A 25,685-nucleotide genomic window follows, 5' to 3' on the forward strand; every position below is an offset into this window, starting at 1 on the left:
GCCACTAGTGTCGCTTATCTTACTCACACAGCTACCTCATTGCGCCTCTTTTTTTCTTTGCGTCATGTGCTGTTTGGGGAGTGTTTTTTGGAAGGGCCATCCTGCGTGACACTGCAGTGCCACTCCTAGATGGGCCAGGTGTTTGTGTCGGCCACTAGGGTCGCTTATCTTACTCACACAGCTACCTCATTGCGCCTCTTTTTTTCTTTGCGTCATGTGCTGTTTGGGGAGTGTTTTTTGGAAGGGCCATCCTGCGTGACACTGCAGTGCCACTCCTAGATGGGCCAGGTGTTTGTGTCGGCCACTAGGGTCGCTTAGCTTAGTCATCCAGCGACCTCGGTGCAAATTTTAGGACTAAAAATAATATTGTGAGGTGTGAGGTATTCAGAATAGACTGAAATGAGTGGAAATTATGGTTTTTGAGGTTAATAATACTTTGGGATCAAAATGACCCCCAAATTCTATGATTTAAGCTGTTTTTTAGTGTTTTTTGAAAAACACACCCGAATCCAAAACACACCCGAATCCGACAAAAAAAATTCGGTGAGGTTTTGCCAAAACGCGGTCGAACCCAAAACCAAAACACAAAACCCGAAAAATTTCAAGTGCACATCTCTAGTGTTGACACAGTTAAAATTTTGAGAATAGAAATTTTAGGATTAGGGTTAAGGTTAGGTTTAAAATTGGATGTCAACACTTCTTGTCAACATTGTGGCTATTGACAGTTTGAACATGTAGACATTATAAATAATTTAGCAATTTTACATTGTGATTGTCAGCATTCTCAACACGTGGACAATTCATCTGTCAACATGATGCACTGTCAACATTTTATTGTAAACAATACACACTGAACCCCTGTATGGGAAGGGCGGTCTTGTCCATTTAAAATGCTCTGAAAAGCTAACCTGACAACTGTTTGCTATAGAAAGAGCTATCAGAGAGAGTAGAGGGAACTCATCAGATACCACCCTTTATTCCTATTCTTTTTGTATGTACAGTATGTGCAGATCTTCTCAGATCCACCCTCTCCATCATTCCTATTATTCTTGGGTGCAAGCGCAACAACACATCTGGGACAGAATCCAGGAGAGTCATTTTTTGGCCACAGTCCAAGTCTTTAAATAAACCCCCAAACCAAGACACACCCCTACATTGCCATAGATCAATTAAAACCAGTGATGAGCACCCATGCCAGCCCTTATCCTAGATGTTTAAACCACTAGTTTTCTTATATTAATAATTTGGTTTCTCTTTATACAGAAAAATTGTGACGTTGTGAAGGGTCTCTGTGGCACTGTGGCTTTATGTTTGTATAATGATGACTAGAGTAACAATGCAACATACATATACATGTATTAGTAAAAACATCTAACATCTTCAGTCCAACATTCTTTCTGTAATTTGATGGAATCTTCTGTTATAAGAAACATTCTGGTTGGACCTCTCTTGATGTTCTCAGATGAGGGAGGCTTTACTGAGGATCTGCAAATTATAATGCAGAAAAAAAAGATTACTGACAAGAGTATTTTGATTAATTAATTTAATCTTTTACACATGTAACCCATCTCTAGGTACCCCAGATAACAGTGGGCTATAAGTGATTACTAGTGCCTCCACCCAAGTGTAAAGAGTTAGTCATATGCTATAGAACCCCACTTAAGAAAGCCCCCACTCTTACTACCTGTTTAGTGAAATAATGGGTTTAATCTGGCAGATAGTAATATACTCTACTTACTCTCTGGATGTTGTGCAATGTAGTTTCCGATTAGTTTTATTATATTTATGGGAAGTAGACCCTTCTCGTACACATCACAGCTTCTTTTTAACATAAGGTCAATTTAATGACAATACTTATACAAAAAAAAACCCTATACTTAATCAAGCACTTCACATAAGATTCACATTCTTTTACGAGTACAATAACAACTTTAATTACTACAGGAATAACTCTACTAATAATGGCTTGTATAGGGGGTAATTCAGAGTTGATCGCAGCGGCAAATTTGTTAGCAGTTGGGCAAAATCATGTGGTAAAGATAACATTTGCAGAGAGTTAGATTTGGTAGGTTATTTTGTTTCTGTGCAAGGTAAATACTGGCTGCTTTATTTTTATACTGCAATTTAGATTTCAGTTTGAACACACCCCATCCAAATCTAACTCTCTCTGCATATGTTATATCTGCCCACCCTGCAGTGCACTTGGTTTTGCCCAACTGCTAACAAATTTGCTGCTACGACCAACTCTGAGTGGCCAATTCAGTAAGGTTAGCAAGGCCGCCCAGCAGTGGTGCAATTATGCGGGTACGCTCGGGTACGGAGTACCCTTAAGAATTTGGCAGCGGGTACGCAGTACCACCTGCCACACACTTTGCCATTACCACAATTCTAATGTGCCACAAAGCAACAAAACCACCTCCTCCCACTTTGTCAGGGTTACTGAGAGTTCGAAAGTGGCTGTATTTTCCTGTTATAATAGAGGCATTACTATACATAAGTGGTTCTCAACCTCGGTACTCAAGTACCCCCAACAGTTCATGTTTTCCAGGTCTTCTCACAGGATTGCAAGTGAAATAATTTGCTCCACCTGTGGGTCTTTTATAATGTGTCAGTGAGTAATGAATACACCTGTTCAACTGCTAGGTGACCTGGAAAACATGAACTGTTGGGGGTACTTGAGGACCGAGGTTGAGAACCAATGCTATATATTGTAATTAAATTGGGGGCATTACTATATAGTTTTATTATACTGGAGGTATCGCTAGACATTTCTATTATACTAGAGGCATTACTATATATTTTTAGCCTTGCCCCCCAAAAAGGGGCTGTTGTGTGGCCACGCCACTAGTGTCATGTAGCCACTCCCACTAGCAGCATGTGGCTACGCCCCTCACAACACATGACCACGCCCATTTTTCAGCACTCAGTACCACTAAGAAAATATTTCTACTTGCACCACTGCCGCCCAGCATGCTGACCGGTGCCTGCCCCCTCCTTCAAGCAGAAATTAGGAACAGCACGCAATTTCTGCTTGTTAGCAGAAATTAAGGTTGACTCCTGCCGGCGCAGCTTATCTGCGGCAGCAGGAGTCCCGGAGCCATTTTTGTTGTCGCAGTGGCTGCGTGTGACATCACGCAGCTGCTGCGGCCGCACCCCCGACACGCCTCATTTGCAGCGTACCAGCCCACCATTTTGGTTGGCACTCCAACGCAACGCTCCGTTTCCACCCAGAAAACGGAGCGTTGCCGCCCCCCTCCCGCCCCGCGACCGCTTCTGCCTGATTGACAGGCAGAGGCGATCAGAATTTCTGCAGCCCCCCGCAGAAATTGCGGGCGCATGCGCAGTAGGGCCTGCTGCGCATGCACCCACGGCCCCTCAGCAAAAATTCCGTACGAATCGCTACTTACGATTCATACTGTGAAATCATGAAATACATCAATATGTGCACATAAGTCTCTCTCTTGGTGTTTATATATGCATACAGAGCTGTAGTTCGTGGAGACAACAACAATTGGGTGTTCCAGATCCAATATAGTCTGCGGCTTGCATGGCTGTAAGGTGTTACAAGCCACTAGCGGCGCGTCTGTATTACTACACTCCAGCAGCTGCATTCCTGCATGTATCCTTGTGTGCAGCCTCAGCTGCTGCATAATTAGTAGTTTGCCTCTGTGTGTCTAGCTGTACAGCTGCACGTCCTTTACTTTAATCATTACCGCTCTGGATTCCTGGGGCTGATTGGAGCAGCCACATATATATTCCCTTCCTGGTCACTCCCAATCTGCTGGTGATAGTTCCTGCTACATGTGAGAACCTGTCAGCCCTGTGAACTCCTGAGATTCAAATATCCTGTCTAGATCATTTCCCTGGTTGGATCCAGCTTACCTAGAATTCAGGTTTTGTGTGGAACTTCCACACAGGCTCTTGCCTTTTGCATTGATTTCATTATTATATCACCTTGTGCATTGTTGCATTTATATACAGTTTGGTTGCTTAAATCACCCTGTGCATTGTTGCATTTACATACAGTCTGTGTTCTATACCACCCTGTCCATTGTTGCATTTACATACAGTTTTTGTTACTTATTATTCAAACCTGTTGCATTTGTTTATAATCTCTGTGCATTGAACAGTGTTATCAAGGTTGTTTTCAGTGAACGTCTCACCATATTGCATTTACTCTTGCCCAGCCTCCAATAGTCGCATTGTCCTTACATAAGACCTTGGGGCATCTGAGTACAGGGTGGTCCTAATTCACCCTGGAAAGGCGGCTGCTAAAGGTGAAGCCTGCATCGCAGAAGGCTAAAAGACTGCTGCGCAAGGGTAATTGCGTAACCATCACCAAGAACCACCTGGTAGTCCTTAGAACACTGTAGTGCATGTAACAGTATCACCAGCCAAAACAAACTGTAGCTCCATGGTTCATTTGTTTCCGGATGGATCCAGTGCAAAATCCGGCCCAGATTCTGGCGGGCCAGTTCCAGGATGTGACCCAACAGCTGCGGGACCTTACCCTCCGTGTGGACACCCAGAAGGAAAGTCGTAGGACACAGACGTCTCATTACCTGCTCCGTGGATACCTAAACTAAACCTCCTAGATAGGTTTTTTTGGGGACTATAAACAGTTTGTGAACTTCTGGGAAAGATGTAAGCTGTATTTCAAGCTCAGGCCTTACTCTTCAGGTTCTGAGACCCAGTCAATAGGAATCATAATTTCCCTGTTTCACGGTGACCCACAATCTTGGGCTTTTGGCCTTTCAGCAGATCACCCCAGTCACCCCAGTCTGCGTTCCGTGGATTCCTTCTTTAAAGCCCTGGGAATACTTTATGATGACCTAGATCAGGCAGCTTCTGTGGAGGCTCATCTTCATTCCCTTAAGCAAGGGAGAAATTCTGCCAAGGTACATTGCACCGAATTTCGGCAATGGGCCAATGACTGTGGTTGGAATGACCCATCACTTTAGAGTCAGTTCCGGTTGGGACTAATAGAGCAAATTAAAGATTTTCTCATTCAATATCCTTCCCCAGCCACTTTGGATAGGCGGATCCGGGAACGGAGGATGGAGAAAGAGGTTCCCACACCTTCATCTCGTTTGACAGTGCCAGAGGTTGCAGGCGATACTGAGGAATCCATGCAAATCGGGGCTTTCCACTTGACACCTCAAGAGAAGGCTAGACATCGCAGTCTGGGATTATGTCTTTATTGCGGGACCAAGGGGCATCTGGCGAACACTTGTCCACAGAAGGCGAAAAATTCAGGGAGAGTTTTCTTGGGTCTTTGTTCCATCTCCCCGAATAATTCTTTATTGTTATCTATTAAGATAACTACCCCTTCTGGTCCAATTGAAGTAACTGCTTTTGTAGACTCCGGTGCTGCCGGAAATATTATGGACTTGCTCTTGCCCGAGGAATTCCTATGGAGACTTTGTCCACTAATTTCCGTCCGTAGTTTAGATGGCAGTCCCCTTCAATACGAGTGGGTGAGCACCTGGACTCTATCCCTCCAGTTTTTTATCAGAATGTTTTATTGGGAAAAATGTTCTTTTTTCCTAGTACATTGTCATTCATTGTCACTCCAATTGTTCTGGGTTTGCCGTGTAAAAAGACTCATAACCCAGTGTTTAACTGGAGTACTGGAGATCTTGTTTCTTGGGGCACGGAATGTGCTGCCAAATGTTTGACTGCGCCGACCCGTTCAGCACTTTCAGTTCCTGAAGGATTTCCAGACCAATATATGTCTTTCATGGATGTCTTCTCCAGACAGCAAGCTGAATCTTGCCCTCTCGCCGTCCTTATGATTGTGCAATCAATCTTATACCTGCTAGACTCTCTAATGGCCGCCTTTATGCTCTGCCTTTGCCCAAGACAAAAGCTATGGGTGAATACATCTGGGAAAGTTTAGAAAAAGGCTTTATCAGGCCTTCTAAGTCACCGGTGGGAGACGGATTTTTCTTCATTGGAAAAAAGGATGGCTCATTACAGCCATGCATAGATTACAGGGGACTGAATAAAATAACAATCAAAAATTCATACCTATTGCCTCTGATCTCCGTCTTATTCGATCAGCTCAGAAATGCTACAGTCTTCTCCAAGATTGATTTGCGAGGAGCATACAATCTTATTCGGATCCAGCAGGTGGATGAGTGGAAAACTGCATTTAATACCCACTCAGGACACTATGAGTATTTAGTAATGCCTTTTGGACTCTCCAATGTGCCTGCTGTCTTCCAGGATCTCATAAATGACGTTTTTTGGGAATTCTTAAGAAGATTTGTGTTCGTCTATTTAGATGATATATTGATCTACTCTGCCTCACTCGAAGCACACCGAGCATATGTTAAAGCAGTCCTCACCAAGCTCAGGGAAAATCATCTTTATGCAGAAATGGAGAAATGTGAACTTGAGGTAGAGAAGGTGGCCTTCCTAGGATACATCATCACCTCCAAAAGGGTTTTCTATAGAGTCTAAGAAACTTCAGGCAATTGTGGAATGGGTTCGTCCCTCTAATCTAAAAGCTACTCAACTTTTCCTTGGTTTTGCAAATTATTACAGAAGATTTATCAATTAATTCTCTTCAATAGTAGCCCCAATTGTGAGTTTTACCAAGAAAGGTGTGGATCCTGCTCATTGGTCACCACAGGCGGTTAAGGCATTTGAGGACCTTAAAAGAGCATTCATCTCTGCTCCTGTTCTCCGGCATCCCGATCCAGATCTGCCCTTCATTGTAAAAGTAGATGCCTCCGAAGTGGGTGTTGGAGCTATTCTTTCACAAGAGGATCCAATCAGTCATAAACTCCACCCCTGTGCTTCTTTCTCTCGGAAATTTTCCCCTGCTGAAGTCAACTATGACGTAGGAATTCGAGAGCTCTTAGCAGTCAAATGTACTCTAGAGGAATGGAGGCACTGACTAAAGGGGGCAAGATATACGGTGACCGTATTCACCGACCACAAAAATTTAGTCTATCTTGAAACAGCTAAAAGATTGAACTCTCGGCAAGCCAGATGGGCATTGTTCTTTGCTAGGTTTACTTTTGTAATTACCTTTAGGCCAGGCTCCAAAAAAATCAAAGCTGACGCTTTATCCCAGGGTTTTTTGTGTAGTCATGAAGTCTCTAAGTTTCTGGAGCCTATTCTTTCCCCAGGATGCATTATTGATGGTCTCACCATGAATTTTGCCTCACAAGTCCAGTCAGCACATACGCAGGCTCCATCTGAGATCCCTTCGAGACTCCTGTTAGTTCCAGAGAAACTCAGGTCTGCCGTGTTATCCGAGTTCTATTTCAACAAGACCTCAGGACATTCAGGGGTTACTGAGACTTTACACCTTCTCTCTCGATCTGTGTGGTGGCCAACTATCAAACCTGATGTTCAGGAGTTTGTTAGGGCATGTCATGTCTGTGCCAAAAACAAGTCTCTTCAAGTTCTTCCTTCTGGACAGTTGCTTCCTTTGTCTGTACCCTCCAAGCCATGGACCCATTTTCTATGGATTTTATTGTGGATCTATTAAAATCTTCCAAATGTTCGAACACCTGGGTTGTAGTTGACCGTTTCAGTAAAATTGCTCATTTCATTCCCCTGTCTAAACTGCCTAGTGCTAAGGATATTGCTTTTTTTTTCATTCAACACATCTTTTGTATTCATGGATTACCGCAAGACATCATCTCAGATAGAGGCTCTCAATTTGTGGCCCGTTTCTGGAGGTCTTTTAGTACGAAATTGGGGGATCAATATCAGTCTTTAGTCAGTGTTTCATCAACAATCCAATGGGCAGACAGGGAGGGTTAATCAATCTCTGAAGCAGTATCTACGGTGTTACATCTCTAAATGTCAGGATGATTGGGTTGACCACCTACCCTTTGCAGAGTTTGCGTATAATATTTCTGAACATTCTATAACTTCCATGTCTCCTTTCTTTTGTGTATCCGGTTTTCATCTTAAATTTAATACTTTCACTCCATCACAACAGTCTAGTTCTTCTTTTCCTCGCGTGTCTCACCTCAGGAGGATTTGGAGGGAAGTGCATCAAGCCTTGGAGGATGCTGCAGCTCAGTCTAAGAGATTTGCTGCCAGATTTTGGAAACTTTGCACTTTCAAAGTAGGAGACATGGTGTGGTTATCTGCCCGGAACATCAAGCTCCGCCAGACACCTCAGAAATTGGGTCCCCGTTACATCGGGCCATATCAAATCACTCAGAAAGTCAATCCTGTTGCTTTCCATCTTCTATTACCCAGATCTTTGAGAATCAATAATACCTTCCATTGTTCTTTGTTCAAACCAGCATTTGTTTCTACAAAATTTAAAATTGGGGGTTTTAGAAGACCTTCTCCAGTCATGATTCGGGAACATCAAGAGTTTGTTATGGAGAAAATCCTGGATTCCAAGTTTGTGCGGGGCCAAGTACATTATTTGGTTCATTAGAAGGGCTATAGTCTGAGGAGAGAGCTTGGGTATCTGGGAGTTTCCGCCATGCTCCTGAACTAAAAAAAGGATTCTTCAAGAGATTTCCCCAGAAACCAGGTTCTAGGGGTTACTTAGCCCCTCATCAAGGGGGGCGGGTACTGTTACAAGCCGCTAGTGGTGCATCTGTATTACTACACTCCAGCAGCTGCATTCCTGCATGTATCCTTGTGTGCAGCCTCAGCTGCTGCATAATTAGTAGTTTGCCTCTGTGTGTCTAGCTGTACAGCTGCACGTCCTTTACTTTAATTATTACCGCTCTGGATTCCTGGGCCTGATTGGAGCAGCCACATATATATATTTCCTTTCTGGTCACTCCTAATCTGCTGGTGATAGTTCCTGCTACATGTGAGAACCTGTCAGCTCTGTGAACTCCTGAGATTCAAATACCCTGTCTAGATCATTTCCCTGGTTGGATCCAGCTTGCCTAGAATTCAGGTTTTGTGTGGAACTTCCACACAGGCTCTTGCCTTTTGCATTTATTTCATTATTATATCACCTTGTGCATTGTTGCATTTATATACGGTTTGGTTGCTTAAATCACTTGTGCATTGTTGCATTTACATACAGTCTGTGTTCTATACCACCCTGTCCATTGTTGCATTTACATACAGTTTGAGTTACTTATTATTCCAACCTGTGCATTGTTGCACTCACGTGATTTCGTTTATAATCTCTGTCTGTGCATTGAACAGTGTTATCAAGGTTGTGTTCAGTGAACGTCTCACCATATTGCATTTACTCTTCCCCAGCCTCCAATAGTCGCATTGTCCTTACATTAGACCTTGGGGCATTTGAGTACAGGGTGGTCCTAATTCACCCTGGAAAGGCGGCTGCTAAAGGTGAAACCTAGCATCGCAGGAGGCTAAAAGACTGCTGGGCAAGGGTAATTGCGTGAGCGTCAGCAAGAACCACCTGGTAGTCCTTAGAACACCGTAGTCCATGTAACATAAGGTATATCTCTAGTTCCAAGTTGGGAGTCCTTTACCTCCAAAAGATACACCACTGTTTTAATTTTGAGTGATGACTCCATCTAAGTTCCCCATCCAGACCACTGAAGTACAGTAGGGAGGGTTCCAGAAACTATCAACGGTTATCCTAATTATTTAGAATGCTGATATGTGTCATCACTGTCATATCCAATAACCTTTGCTTATGCATTCAAACTATACGCTCTCATTTTCATCACTCTGGGGACGTGCCCAGTAAAAATATATGCAGAAGTAAATTATGTGAAATATGAAATGGTTAAGCTGCGATTTCCTTTCTTCTGTATGCGTTAGTCAACACACCCAATGCTGGTAGTGTGATACCATTCGGAATGGAATAAAGTTGAACAGCATAATTAATTGATGTATACATTAAGATCATGAATCTGTGGCTCCAGCTAAAAGACAGCAATTCATATTTTTATTTCCTTGTTTATCTTTTTTGCCAACTTTTTTTTACAGTAACAGTGAATTGTTGTTATTATAAAAATAATTATTATAATTTTGTTTTTATAGCATTCTTTCTTCATTATGACTCAAGGGGGTAAATGTATGAACAAGAGGGTAATTGTATTAGAGTGGTGACGATGCGTGCCGCTATAATACATTTACCCCATGGTGCTAAATGTAATAGGCTGTGAGATGCTGGAGGTGCAAGACTTTGCCACTTTAAAAATATGGGCAGACTCGCACAATCATTTAAAAGGCAAAACTAGGTTGGTTTAGCCTTGTACAACATTGCCCCTTTAAAAATACAGGCAGACTCTCACAAAGTCCTACACCTCTGGCAGCTCTGAGACTATTACATTTAGCCAAAGGTGTTGGTGCCTCTTCTGTCTGGCTTTGTTTCAGTGAGTATTTATTATTTTAATCATCCTGTTCCATTTATAGATATCTCCCAAATTTACACGGCATGCTTACTGGTGCCAATCATCTGCACACACACTAAAAGGCACGGAGCATTGTTACATTGTGTCGTTTCATGAGACGCCCACCTGGCGTATTGCCACAAGATTCGGAAGATCTTCCTTACTCTGAAAATACCACTTCAAGCCTGCATACATTTGTCATTAGAAGAGTGGTACTGAAGTGGCATTGACCAGCAGGGTACGCCTCCCAACTGTCCTGTTCTTAAGACAAAAGTCCCCCACAGGCTGCAAGCATAGCTTTGTCAAAAACTGGGGATGCACAAGCAGCCTAGAGTGACAAGACCATACTGAAATATAGGAATCTACTGGACCACGCAGTCACTTTCCCTATAATCTGGTGCAGGTATCCCCCAATATAGCTCCAATTTATTGGTAACTGCCCCACCTTCCTTTCTGCTACAACAGACACAATGTCATTAACACCACAGAGAGTGAGAGGGATACATATGGAAGAAATTAGATGAAGTGCAATAACTCACCTTGAGCCCGCATTGTGACAGAGACTAAAATAAGGTATATATACTGCAATATGAGGACACCAAAGGAGAATCGATATAGGACACTGTTACATAGGGCTGTATGCATTGTGTATGTGGGAAAAATCCACACATTACCTACAGGATATACACAAAGAGATTAGTTAAAGGGATAAACATAACATCATTATATAGATAGACACAAAAGTTCTTTTTTCAGAAGATCAGAATCATGATGCTCAGTGAAAGGCTCTTATAGACCAACCATAAAGACCTTCCGAAACCTGACCTCATTTTTAATCTCTACATGAGCATTTGCTGATTTACATATGAAAGAAAGAAAGGTAAACGCAAGTAGTCATTGTGACACATGATTTTGGACTCTGGTCTGAGGTCGTTACATAGTGAACTCACATTACCAATTTAAAAATAAACCTACTGACTGGTACCACACTAAGGGGCCTATTTATCACCATCAGCATCCTTGGATGCAGATGTCATGTGATAAAATCGCTCAAACTTGCACTGCGATAATTGATTACATCACAGGGATGTATCAATTATCGCATGCAGAGACAGAGCTTTCGTAAAATATACCCCGATGTCCTGCTGCACATGCGCTGCCCCTACCACCATCACAGCTAGCGCCGCCGCCCTGTCGACCCCCCCCCCCCCATCACAACTGCCCCCGCACGTCGCAGACCTCCCCTAGGAGGATAATATACTTACCAGTTCCGGGAGCCAGTCCACGCTGCACCTGCTGGGCTGCCGGGCCCCAGATCCTGTGTGCTGCGGTGACCCCCGGTGCTTTGCAGCGTCACTTTACTGCACCGGGGTCACAGTGCAGTATATGGGGGACCAGGCGCCCGGCAGCGCTCACCGGAGCAGTGGACAACATCGGCTCCCTGGACATGTGAGTATGATTTGTTTTGTTTTTACTTTTTTTTTCTTTAACACTTTGATCAGCTTGTGTGTCCATTTTTTTTAATAAATTTGGCCACATCGCATTTCCCATTATAAGTATGGGGAATGCGATGTTGGTTACTAACAACAACAAAAAAGTGAATTAAAGGGTCTGGAGCAGTTTTTAATGAAAACTGCTCCAAATGCCCTTCAATACATTCAGGTGATACTAAAATAATGTGAAACGGGTGTGAAAACACAATTTTTCACATTATTTTAGTAAAAATAATGTTAATAAATGGGCCTCTAAGACATGCATTGTGATTGCCTTGCCAGTGCTCATTTCCTACATAACCTTACCCAAGTCCAGTTCAATAGCATTGTAATACTAAGCAGGCAATGGATCTTTATAATACAGGGGTGAGACGCAGCATTTGTATCTATGGGCAGGGCACAAGAGTCTCTATTATTATAATAATAATAATAATAATTATTATTATTATTATTATTATTATTACTTTTATATGTTTACTTTTATATGTTTCACCAAGGGATTCATAGAGCTGTACAGGAGTAAAACTGACAATACATTATATAAATACAGACTGATGCAAACAAGGCAATCATTTTATATAGATATATACATTGTGCAATTAGTAAAATTGTGTAGAAAGATAAGTGGCAGAAGGCCGTGCTCACACAAACCTTCAATCTATAGGGAATATGAGTGTACAGTACAGAATATGAGTGAACACTACAGAGAGAGGAGGACAAGTGACAGATGGACAGAGACTGCAGCCTTGAGTCCTATTGGAGAAAGAGCGCTATATAAATAAAATTATTATTATTATTATTATTATTATTTGGAAAAGGGATGGTAGGCTAGAATGAAGAAATAAGTTTCAATGGGACATTTCAAGAAGCTGGAAGGTTGGATGAAAGTCTATTTGAGTACAGGAGAGAAAAAATTCAGAAAAAAAACCCTGAATGTGAGAGTGGGGAGTACAGATACTGGAAGAGTTGAGGTAGCACTCATTAGCAGAGCAAAGAGGGCTGGAGAGAGTACGGGGCAGATGGAGAGAGATGAGCTACCAACCAATCAGCCCCTAGCTGTTTTATTTTTTCAAACACAGCCTGTAATATTTCAGTTTATCACTCTCCAAGGCTTAGTATATCTTCCCTTATGTGAGAAAATGAGACTGGAAATTTAGGGAGGAACAGTGAGGTTGGGAGATTTATAGATGAGAAAGAGAATTTAGATTTTGATTCTGAATAGGATACAGTGGAGCCACTGGCCGAGAGGACAGCAGACCGGGCCGGTGCTAGGGTGTTTGGGTCCCCCCTGCAAACTATAAATTTGCGCCCTCCCATACTTACAAAGGGACAGCGTGAATAAAAATAAAGGGGAGTGGTCTCACAAGGTACCCCCATTTCAAATTACACCACACAGTAGCACAATCGTATTCACATTACCGCAGCGTCGTAGTGCTGATTATACACATATTGCACCCAGTAGTAGTGCCGCTTATACAATAGCCATCCTGAGTGTGCTGTCTCTTTTGCTCCGTTGAGCTGATTGGCCATAGGTGAGTAAAGATTTTGAGATAAGAGGCGGGAGGCGAGAGGAGATCTCATAATCTCTACTGACCTACGTCCAACCAGCTCAACGGAGCAATATAGAGTGTACACCCAGGAAGGCTACGAACATGATTGGTGAGATCAAATACCATGAGCAGGAGGTAGTAGCATTCCTCTGGCTGATGAAATGTATATGAATACCACACTCTGGTATTCTGGTCAAAAATCTGGTCCAAAAATCTGTGACCAATTATTCCTATGGCTATTTAAGGAACAGGACCCGATTAACCAATTTTGGTGATAAAGAGACTCTGCCGCATGTATTAACATTAACACCCCCACCCCCCTGCTACCACCACCTCCTTTCCCTCTCTTTCTCGCTAGCAGAGGGTGAGGGTGCTGGGTGAGTGGTGGGCAGGAGCAGGAGGAGGGGGGTAAGATGGCACCAGAGAGGGGGAATGCTCTATGTAACACCTCCCTCTCTCCTGCTGTCTGCTATGTTTTTTCACATTACTCCTTCCCCACACATACACACACACACACACACACTCAGTCACACATGCACATACACCTGTTTCCCTTCACTCTGTCTCACAGTACCTTACAAGCAGCAGCTGTCCCTCTGAGTTTCTGGCAGCCTAGTCCATGTAGCTCTGCCCACTCCATGCCGTGAAGCTCCGCCCCCTACATGTAGTAAAACTCCACCCTTTTCTGCCAAACACTATAAAGTGGGGGAGGACCGGAGGTTTGAAGCTGTCGGCGCCTGTCACACAATGTGGCAGACGCAGGCGCAGCAGGGGAGACAGGCACAGCACAGGGATGTAGCGCAGGGAGAGCGCCTCTCCAGCCTGTCTCCTCCCTGCTTTGCATCCCTTTGCTGAGCGGGTAGTGCCGAGCCTGACAGCAGAAGAGGAATTTGGATTGAGTATAAACTGAAGATGGGCGAAGGTAGGAGTTTGGAATATCAGAAAGGATTAGATTACTATAATCTAGGTAAGAAATAAAAAGGTTGTGAATTAGAGTTTAAGTAGTTACCAGTAAGGAAAAACTGGTTCTGAAAATATTGTAGAGTTGGAAATGGCAGGATGGAAGTGTTGGAATGCACAGTGTCATGGTTGATATCCAGAAATTTGACTTGGGGATCAGATGAGATGGAACCAGAGTGTGGGAGAAGAGTGGACTATGGCTGGGGAAAAGATGTTGGGCCAACGGAACAATTCAGTTATTGGTCCATTGGAGCACAATGGATACTGGTGCTGGCATTTTAGCTTGCACCCCCAGCCCCACCCACCCTTCACCCCCGGGGGTGATGAGCATGAAAAGTGACCCATTTAAGTGCTCAAATGGGACTTTTCACATCAAACCCATTTGCTTTAGATTAAATATAACAATTGAATAGCGATCGATGAGTTACATTTTTTAAATGTTGAATTTCAAAAAGCATTGTGCCCTCCAAGAGGATATGGCTAACAGACAAGAAGTGATACAGGGGTAAAGAGATGGAAAGAGATAAAGGGAAGATAGGTAAATTTGGGTATAGTCAACATATAGATGGTATCAGAGCCAATGGAATGGAAAAGCTTACCAGGAAAGAAAGAAAAGAGAAGGGCGACAAAAACAGAAACTTTGGCACCCCAATAGGAGGGGAAAGTAGTGGGGAACAGAAAGTGGGCATAGGTAAGGAGATGGAGTGCTTGGACACATATGAAGTTAAGTAGAGTAGAGCCATGAAGGCCAATGGAGTAGATGGTTTGCAGGAGGGGTTAGTCAATGATGTCAAATTCCACTGTGGGAATAAAAAGTATTTGAATAGAGTATTGGCCTTTGGATAAACAATAGCAACCAGGAGACCAGGGTGTACTTGAAGGATGAGTGAAGTTGCCAGATTATTGTAGATTAATGGTGGCAGCTAGGGCAGTAGTGAAGGCATACCATAGAGGGAGACAGCTTGGTCAGGGCAGTAGAGAGTAGTGATAGGGGAACCTAGAGAGGAGTCTAAACTAGAGAACTGAGAACCAGACCCACCCAAACTTTGCAACCTGAGTCCGGATCTGTTTCCGGCTCAGGACTTCCCACCTTACTCGGATCCTAAAACAAGGCAAAACGTCATCATCCCACTGTTGGATTCTCACGGGTTTTGGATTCTATAAAGGTCCGCCGTTGATTGGCACCATCTTCTCTCCGGCTGTGGAGAGTGTAGTGGATGGACGTATCCATCTCAGTAGTGTGTTGTCTGGCGTGGGGCGGGTGCTCTGTCTGCTGTATCTGAAAGGTGTGCTCTGTCTGCTGTATAGGAAAGGGGTGCTCTGTCTGCTGTATCAGTCCAGGCAGAGTGCTCTATCTGCTGTATCTGAAAGGGTTGCTCTGTCTGCTGTATCCGAAAGGGGTGCTCTGTCTGCTGTATCTGAAAGGGGTGCTCTGCTATATCAGTCCAGGCGGGGTGCTCTGTCTGCTATACAGTATCTGAAAGGGGTGCTTTGCTGTATCAGTCCAAGCGGGGAGCTCTGTCTGCTGTATCAGTCCAGCGGTGCCCTGTCTGTGGATCTGAAAGGGGTGATCTGTGCATCCATCCAGGGGCTCAACCCAAGTGTAATATTAAAATAATAAAAAAGCTAAAAACATTAAGCCTATAAATAAAATTATAAAAATTATATATATATATATATATACAGTAAATACACTGCTCAAAAAAATAAGGGGAACACTTAAACAACACAATGTAACTCCAAGGCAATAACACTTCTGTGAAATCAACCTGTCCACTTAGGAAGCAACACTGAATGACAATCAATTTCACATGCTGTTGTGCAAATGGAATAGACAACAGGTGGAAATTATAGGCAATTAGCAAGACACTCCCAATAAAGGAGTTGTTCTGCAGGTGGTGACCACAGACCACTTCTCAGCTCCTATGCTTTCTGGCTGATGTTTTTGGTCACTTTTGAAAGCTGGCAGTGCGTTCACTCTAGTGGTAGCATGAGACGGAGTCTACAACCCACACAAGTGGCTCAGGTAGTGCAGCTCATCCAGGATGGCACATCAATGCGAGCTGTGGCAAGAAGGTTTGCTGTGTCTGTCAGCGTAGTGTCCAGAGCATGGAGGCGCTACCAGGAGACAGGCCAGTACATCAGGAGACGTAGAGGAGGCCGTAGGAGGGCAACAACCCAGCAGCAGGACCGATACCTCCGCCTTTGTGCAAGGAGGAACAGGAGGAGCACTGTCAGAGCCCTTCAAAATGACCTCCAGCAAGCCACAAATGTGCATGTGTCTGCTAAAATGATCATAAACAGACTCCATGAGGGTGGTATGAGGGCCCGACCTCCACAGGTGGGGGTTGTGCTTACAGCCCAACACCATGCAGGACGTTTGGCATTTGCCAGAGAACACCAAGATTAGCAAATTCGCCACTGGCGCCCTGTGCTCTTCACAGATGAAAGCAGGTTCTCACTAAGCAAATGTGACAGACGTGACAGAGTCTGGAGACGCCAAGGAGAACGTTCTGCTGCCTGCAACATCCTCCAGCATGACCGGTTTGGCAGTGGGTCAGTAATGGTGTGGGGTGGCATTTCTTTGGGGGGCCGCACAGCCCTCCATGTGCTCGCTAGAGGTAGCCTGACTGCCATTAGGTACCGAGATGAGATCCTCAGACCCCTTGTGAGACCATATGCTGGTGCGGTTAGCCCTAGGTTCCTCCTAATGCAAGACAATGCTAGACCTCATGTGGCTGGAGTGTGTCAGCAGTTCCTGCAAGACGAAGGCATTGATGCTATGGACTGGTCCGCCCGTTCCCCAGACCTAAATCCAATTGAGCACATCTGGGACATCATGTCTCGCTCCATCCACCAACGTCACATTGCACCACAGACTGTCCAGGAGTTGGCAGATGCTTTAGTCCAGGTCTGGGAGGAGATCCCTCAGGAGACCATCCGCCACCTCATCAGGAGCATGACCAGGCATTGTAGGGAGGTCTTACAGGCACATGGAGGCCACACACACTACTGAGCCTCATTTTGACTTGTTTTAAGGACATTACATCAAAGTTGGATCAGCCTGTAGTGTGGTTTTCCACTTTAATTTTGAGTGTGACTCCAAATCCAGACCTCCATGGGTTAATAAATTTGATTTCCATTGATAATCTTTGTGTGATTTTGTTGTCAGCACATTCAACTATGTAAAGAACAAAGTATTTAATAAGAATATTTCATTCATTCAGATCTAGGATGTGTTATTTTAGTGTTCCCTTTATTTTTTTGAGCAGTGTATACATACACACATATACATACAGTGGGGCAAAAAAGTATTTGGACAGCCACCGATTGTGCAAGTTGACCCACTTAAAAAGATGAGAGAGATCTGTAATTTCCATCATAGGTACACTTCAACTGTGAGAGACAGAATCTGAAAAAAACAACCCAGGAAATCACATTGTATGATTTTTAAAAAATGTACTTGTATATTCTTGTGGAAAATAAATGTTTGGACACCTACCAAGCAGCAAGATTTCTGGCTCTCACAGACCTGTTACTTCTTCTTTAAGAAGCTCTTCTCTCCTCCACTCATTACCTGTATTAATGGCACCTGTTTGAACTGGTTATCTGTATAAAAGACAGCTGTCCACACCCTCAGTCAGACTGCTACCTCTCCACCATGGCCAAGACCAGAGAGCTGTCTAAGGACACCAGGGACAAAATTGTAGAGCTGCACAAGGCTGGGATGAGCTACTCAACAATAGGCAAGAAGCTTGGTGAGAAGAGGTCAACTGTTGGAGCATTTATTAAAAAATGGAAGAAATACAAGATCACTGACAATCTCCCTCGACCTGGGGCTCCATGCAATATCTCACCTCGTGGGATATCAATGATCTTGAGAACGGTGAGGAATCAGCCCAGAACTACTCGGGGGGGACCTGGTCAATAACCTCAAGAGAGCTGGAACCACAGTCACAAAGGTTACCATTAGTAACACACTACGTTGTCATGGATTGAAATCCTGCAGCGCCCGAAATCCTGCAGCACATGTCCAGGCTCGTCTAAAGTTTGCCAGTGACCATCTGGATGATCCAGAGGAGGATTGGGAGAACGTAATTCGGTCAGATGAGAGCAAAATCGAACTTTTGGTATAAACTCCACTCGCCGTGTTTGGAGGGAGAAGAATTATGAATGGCATCCCAAAAACACCATACCCATTGTGAAGCATGAGGGTGGAAACATCATGCTTTGGGGCTGCTTTTCTGCAAAGGGGACAGGACGACTGATCCGTATTAAGTAGAGGATGAATGGGGCCATGTATCGTGAGATTTTGGGCAAAAAACCCCTTCCCTAAGTAAGAGCATTGAAAATGGAACGTGGCTGGGTCTTCCAGCATGACTATGACCCCAAACAAACAACCCGGGTAACTAAGGAGTGGCTCCGTAAGAAGCATTTCAAGGTCCTGTAGTGTCCTAGCCAGTCTCCAGACCTCAACCCAATAGAAAATCTGTGGAGGGAGTTGAAAGTCCGTGATGCCCGGCGACAGCCCCAAAACATGACCGATCTAGAGAAGATCTGCATGGAAGAGTGGGCCAAATTACCTGCCACAGTGTGTGCAAACCTGGTCAAGAACTACAGGAAATGTTTGACCTCTGTAATTGACAACAGAGGTTATATTACAAAGTATTGAGTTAAACTTTTTGATTGTCCAAATATTTATTTTCTGCAAGAATATACAAATAAATTGTTTAAAAATCATACAATGTGATTTCCTAGTTTTTTTTTCAGATTCTGTCTCTCACAGTTGAAGTGTACCTATGATGGAAGTTACAGACCTCTCTCATCTTTTTAAGTGGGTCAACTTGCACAATCGGTGGCTGCCCAAATACTTTTTTGCCCCACTGTATGTATGTATATATATATATATATATATATATACACTAGAGATGAGCGGGTTCGGTTTCTCTGAATCCGAACCCGCACGAACTTCATGTTTTTTTTCACGGGTCCGAGCGACTCGGATCTTCCCGCCTTGCTCGGTTAACCCGAGCGCGCCCGAACGTCATCATGACGCTGTCGGATTCTCGCGAGGCTCGGATTCTATCGCGAGACTCGGATTCTATATAAGGAGCCGTGCGTCGCCGCCATTTTCACACGTGCATTGAGATTGATAGGGAGAGGACGTGGCTGGCGTCCTCTCCATTTAGATTAGGGTTGAGAGAGAGAGAGAGAGATTGACCTGAGGCTGTGATACTGTAGAAGAGAGTGCAGAGTTTAGTGACTGACGACCACAGTGACCACCAGACAGTGCAGTTGTTTGTTTTATTTAATATATCCGTTCTCTGCCTGAAAAAAACGATACACACAGTGACTCAGTCACATACCATATCTGTGTGCACTGCTCAGCCCAGTGTGCTGCATCAATGTATATATATATCTGACTGTGCTCAGCTCACACAGCTTATAATTGTGGGGGAGACTGGGGAGCACTGCAGTGCCAGTTATAGGTTATAGCAGGAGCCAGGAGTACATAATATTATATTAAAATTAAACAGTGCACACTTTTGCTGCAGGAGTGCCACTGCCAGTGTGACTAGTGACCAGTGACCTGACCACCAGTATATATAATATTAGTAGTATACTATCTCTTTATCAACCAGTCTATATTAGCAGCAGACACAGTACAGTGCGGTAGTTCACGGCTGTGGCTACCTCTGTGTCGGCACTCGGCAGCCCGTCCATAATTGTATATACCACCTAACCGTGGTTTTTTTTTCTTTCTTTATAGTCATACTAGTTACGAGTATACTATCTCTTTATCAACCAGTCTATATTAGCAGCAGACACAGTACAGTGCGGTAGTTCATGGCTGTGGCTACCTCTGTGTCGGCACTCGGCAGCCGGTCCATAATTGTATATACCACCTAACCGTGTTTTTTTTTTCTTTCTTTATACATACATACTAGTTACGAGTATACTATCTCTTTATCAACCAGTCTATATTAGCAGCAGACACAGTACAGTGCGGTAGTTCACGGCTGTGGCTACCTCTGTGTCGGCACTCGGCAGCCCGTCCATAATTGTATATACCACCTAACCGTGGTTTTTTTTTCTTTCTTTATACATACATACTAGTTACGAGTATACTATCTCTTTATCAACCAGTCTATATATTAGCAGCAGACACAGTACAGTGCGGTAGTTCACGGCTGTGGCTACCTCTGTGTCGGCACTCGGCAGCCCGTCCATAATTGTATATACCACCTAACCGTGGTTTTTTTTTCTTTCTTTATACATACATACTAGTTACGAGTATACTATCTCTTTATCAACCAGTCTATATATTAGCAGCAGACACAGTACAGTGCGGTAGTTCACGGCTGTGGCTACCTCTGTGTCGGCACTCGGCAGCCCGTCCATAATTGTATATACCACCTAACCGTGGTTTTTTTTTCTTTCTTTATACATACATACTAGTTACGAGTATACTATCTCTTTATCAACCAGTCTATATTAGCAGCAGACACAGTACAGTGCGGTAGTTCACGGCTGTGGCTACCTCTGTGTCGGCACTCGGCAGCCCGTCCATAATTGTATATACCACCTAACCGTGGTTTTTTTTTCTTTCTTTATACATACATACTAGTTACGAGTATACTATCTCTTTATCAACCAGTCTATATATTAGCAGCAGACACAGTACAGTGCGGTAGTTCACGGCTGTGGCTACCTCTGTGTCGGCACTCGGCAGCCCGTCCATAATTGTATATACCACCTAACCGTGGTTTTTTTTTCTTTCTTTATACATACATACTAGTTACGAGTATACTATCTCTTTATCAACCAGTCTATATATTAGCAGCAGACACAGTACAGTGCGGTAGTTCACGGCTGTGGCTACCTCTGTGTCGGCACTCGGCAGCCCGTCCATAATTGTATATACCACCTAACCGTGGTTTTTTTTTCTTTCTTTATACATACATACTAGTTACGAGTATACTATCTCTTTATCAACCAGTCTATATTAGCAGCAGACACAGTACAGTGCGGTAGTTCACGGCTGTGGCTACCTCTGTGTCGGCACTCGGCAGCCCGTCCATAATTGTATATACCACCTAACCGTGGTTTTTTTTTCTTTCTTTATACATACATACTAGTTACGAGTATACTATCTCTTTATCAACCAGTCTATATATTAGCAGCAGACACAGTACAGTGCGGTAGTTCACGGCTGTGGCTACCTCTGTGTCAGCACTCGGCAGCCCGTCCATAATTGTATATACCACCTAACCGTGGTTTTTTTTTCTTTCTTTATACATACATACTAGTTACGAGTATACTATCTCTTTATCAACCAGTCTATATATTAGCAGCAGACACAGTACAGTGCGGTAGTTCACGGCTGTGGCTACCTCTGTGTCGGCACTCGGCAGCCCGTCCATAATTGTATACTAGTATCCAATCCATCCATCTCCATTGTTTACCTGAGGTGCCTTTTAGTTGTGCCTATTAAAATATGGAGAACAAAAATGTTGAGGTTCCAAAATTAGGGAAAGATCAAGATCCACTTCCACCTCGTGCTGAAGCTGCTGCCACTAGTCATGGCCGAGACGATGAAATGCCAGCAACGTCGTCTGCCAAGGCCGATGCCCAATGTCATAGTACAGAGCATGTCAAATCCAAAACACCAAATATCAGTAAAAAAAGGACTCCAAAACCTAAAATAAAATTGTCGGAGGAGAAGCGTAAACTTGCCAATATGCCATTTACCACACGGAGTGGCAAGGAACGGCTGAGGCCCTGGCCTATGTTCATGGCTAGTGGTTCAGCTTCACATGAGGATGGAAGCACTCAGCCTCTCGCTAGAAAAATGAAAAGACTAAAGCTGGCAAAAGCAGTAGCACCGCAAAGAACTGTGCGTTCTTCGAAATCCCAAATCCACAAGGAGAGTCCGACTCCAATTGTGTCGGTTGCGATGCCTGACCTTCCCAACACTGGACGTGAAGAGCATGCGCCTTCCACCATTTGCACGCCCCCTGCAAGTGATGGAAGGAGCAACCGCAGTCCAGTTCCTGATAGTCAGATTGAAGATGTCAGTGTTGAAGTACACCAGGATGAGGAGGATATGGGTGTTGCTGGCGCTGGGGAGGAAATTGACCAGGAGGATTCTGATGGTGAGGTGGTTTGTTTAAGTCAGGCACCCGGGGAGACACCTGTTGTCCGTGGTAGGAATATGGCCGTTGACATGCCTGGTGAAAATACCAAAAAAATCAGCTCTTCGGTGTGGAAGTATTTCACCAGAAATGCGGACAACAGGTGTCAAGCCGTGTGTTCCCTTTGTCAAGCTGTAATAAGTAGGGGTAAGGACGTTAACCACCTCGGAACATCCTTCCTTATACGTCACCTGCAGCGCATTCATAATAAGTCAGTGACAAGTTCAAAAACTTTGGGTGACAGCGGAAGCAGTCCACTGACCAGTAAATCCCTTCCTCTTGTAACCAAGCTCACGCAAACCACCCCACCAACTCCCTCAGTGTCAATTTCCTCCTTCCCCAGGAATGCCAATAGTCCTGCAGGCAATGTCACTGGCAATTCTGACGAGTCCTCTCCTGCCTGGGATTCCTCCGATGCATCCTTGCGTGTAACGCCTACTGCTGCTGGCGCTGCTGTTGTTGCTGCTGGGAGTCGATCGTCATCCCAGAGGGGAAGTCGTAAGCCCACTTGTACTACTTCCAGTAAGCAATTGACTGTTCAACAGTCCTTTGCGAGGAAGATGAAATATCACAGCAGTCATCCTGCTGCAAAGCGGATAACTGAGGCCTTGACAACTATGTTGGTGTTAGACGTGCGTCCGGTATCCGCCGTTAGTTCACAGGGAACTAGACAATTTATTGAGGCAGTGTGCCCCCGTTACCAAATACCATCTAGGTTCCACTTCTCTAGGCAGGCGATACCGAGAATGTACACGGACGTCAGAAAAAGACTCACCAGTGTCCTAAAAAATGCAGTTGTACCCAATGTCCACTTAACCACGGACATGTGGACAAGTGGAGCAGGGCAGGGTCAGGACTATATGACTGTGACAGCCCACTGGGTAGATGTATGGACTCCCGCCGCAAGAACAGCAGCGGCGGCACCAGTAGCAGCATCTCGCAAACGCCAACTCTTTCCTAGGCAGGCTACGCTTTGTATCACCGCTTTCCAGAATACGCACACAGCTGAAAACCTCTTACGGCAACTGAGGAAGATCATCGCGGAATGGCTTACCCCAATTGGACTCTCCTGTGGATTTGTGGCATCGGACAACGCCAGCAATATTGTGTGTGCATTAAATATGGGCAAATTCCAGCACGTCCCATGTTTTGCACATACCTTGAATTTGGTGGTGCAGAATTTTTTAAAAAACGACAGGGGCGTGCAAGAGATGCTGTCGGTGGCCAGAAGAATTGCGGGACACTTTCGGCGTACAGGCACCACGTACAGAAGACTGGAGCACCACCAAAAACTACTGAACCTGCCCTGCCATCATCTGAAGCAAGAAGTGGTAACGAGGTGGAATTCAACCCTCTATATGCTTCAGAGGTTGGAGGAGCAGCAAAAGGCCATTCAAGCCTATACAATTGAGCACGATATAGTAGGTGGAATGCACCTGTCTCAAGCGCAGTGGAGAATGATTTCAACGTTGTGCAAGGTTCTGATGCCCTTTGAACTTGCCACACGTGAAGTCAGTTCAGACACTGCCAGCCTGAGTCAGGTCATTCCCCTCATCAGGCTTTTGCAGAAGAAGCTGGAGACATTGAAGGAGGAGCTAACACGGAGCGATTCCGCTAGGCATGTGGGACTTGTGGATGGAGCCCTTAATTCGCTTAACAAGGATTCACGGGTGGTCAATCTGTTGAAATCAGAGCACTACATTTTGGCCACCGTGCTCGATCCTAGATTTAAAGCCTACCTTGGATCTCTCTTTCCGGCAGACACAAGTCTGCTGGGGTTGAAAGTAGAGATGAGCGGGTTCGGTTTCTCTGAATCCGAACCCGCCAGAACTTCATGTTTTTTTTCACGGGTCCGAGCGACTCGGATCTTCCCGCCTTGCTCGGTTAACCCGAGCGCGCCCGAACGTCATCATGACGCTGTCGGATTCTCGCGAGGCTCGGATTCTATCGCGAGACTCGGATTCTATATAAGGAGCCGCGCGTCGCCGCCATTTTTCACACGTGCATTGAGATTGATAGGGAGAGGACGTGGCTGGCGTCCTCTCCGTTTAGAATAGATTAGAGAGACACTTGATTTACTAATTTTGGGGAGCATTAGGAGTACTCAGTACAGTGCAGAGTTTTGCTGATAGTGACCACCAGTTTTATTTATAATCCGTTCTCTGCCTGAAAAAAGCGATACACAGCACACAGTGACTCAGTCACATACCATATCTGTGTGCACTGCTCAGGCTCAGGCCAGTGTGCTGCATCATCTATTATCTATATATAATATTATATATATCTTTCTGACTGCTCAGCTCACACAGCTTATAATTGTGGGGGAGACTGGGGAGCACTACTGCAGTGCCAGTTATAGGTTATAGCAGGAGCCAGGAGTACATAATATATTATATAGTGAGTGACCACCAGACACACAGTGCAGTTTATTTAATATATCCGTTCTCTGCCTGAAAAAAGCGATACACACAGTGACTCAGTCAGTCACATACCATATCTGTGTGCACTGCTCAGGCTCAGGCCAGTGTGCTGCATCATCTATATATATTATATATCTGTCTGACTGCTCAGCTCACACAGCTTATAATTGTGGGGGAGACTGGGGAGCACTACTGCAGTGCCAGTTATAGGTTATAGCAGGAGCCAGGAGTACATAATATTATATTAAAATTAAACAGTGCACACTTTTGCTGCAGGAGTGCCACTGCCAGTGTGACTAGTGACCAGTGACCTGACCACCAGTATATATAATATTAGTAGTATACTATCTCTTTATCAACCAGTCTATATTAGCAGCAGACACAGTACAGTGCGGTAGTTCACGGCTGTGGCTACCTCTGTGTCGGCACTCGGCAGCCCATCCATAATTGTATATACCACCTAACCGTGGTTTTTTTTTCTTTATTTATACATACATACTAGTTACGAGTATACTATCTCTTTATCAACCAGTCTATATTAGCAGCAGACACAGTACAGTGCGGTAGTTCACGGCTGTGGCTACCTCTGTGTCGGCACTCGGCAGCCCGTCCATAATTGTATATACCACCTAACCGTGGTTTTTTTTTCTTTCTTTATACATACATACTAGTTACGAGTATACTATCTCTTTATCAACCAGTCTATATTAGCAGCAGACACAGTACAGTGCGGTAGTTCACGGCTGTGGCTACC

At 44.3% G+C, this 25,685-nt stretch overlaps 1 protein-coding gene across 2 annotated transcripts in view; it reads right to left on the reverse strand.

Moving 5' to 3' along the window:
• Positions 1 to 828: 828 nt before the first annotated feature.
• The window catches only part of LOC134970084 (transmembrane protein 272-like), a 212,314-nt gene continuing 187,457 nt past the window's right edge, over positions 829 to 25,685 (reverse strand). For both annotated transcript variants that reach the window (XR_010189648.1, XM_063946169.1), the window contains exons 4-5: positions 10,853 to 10,987; positions 829 to 1,485 (exon numbers count right to left, since the gene is read on the reverse strand). Coding sequence is in view for 1 of the 2 variants with exons in the window: in XM_063946169.1 (XP_063802239.1) it covers positions 1,475 to 1,485; positions 10,853 to 10,987 (146 nt within the window). In the remaining variant the exon portion in view is untranslated. The remainder of the gene's footprint in view (positions 1,486 to 10,852; positions 10,988 to 25,685) is intronic.

Source organism: Pseudophryne corroboree, chromosome 11 (genome assembly GCF_028390025.1).
Source record: "Pseudophryne corroboree isolate aPseCor3 chromosome 11, aPseCor3.hap2, whole genome shotgun sequence".
NCBI classification, from domain to species: Eukaryota; Metazoa; Chordata; class Amphibia; order Anura; family Myobatrachidae; genus Pseudophryne; species Pseudophryne corroboree.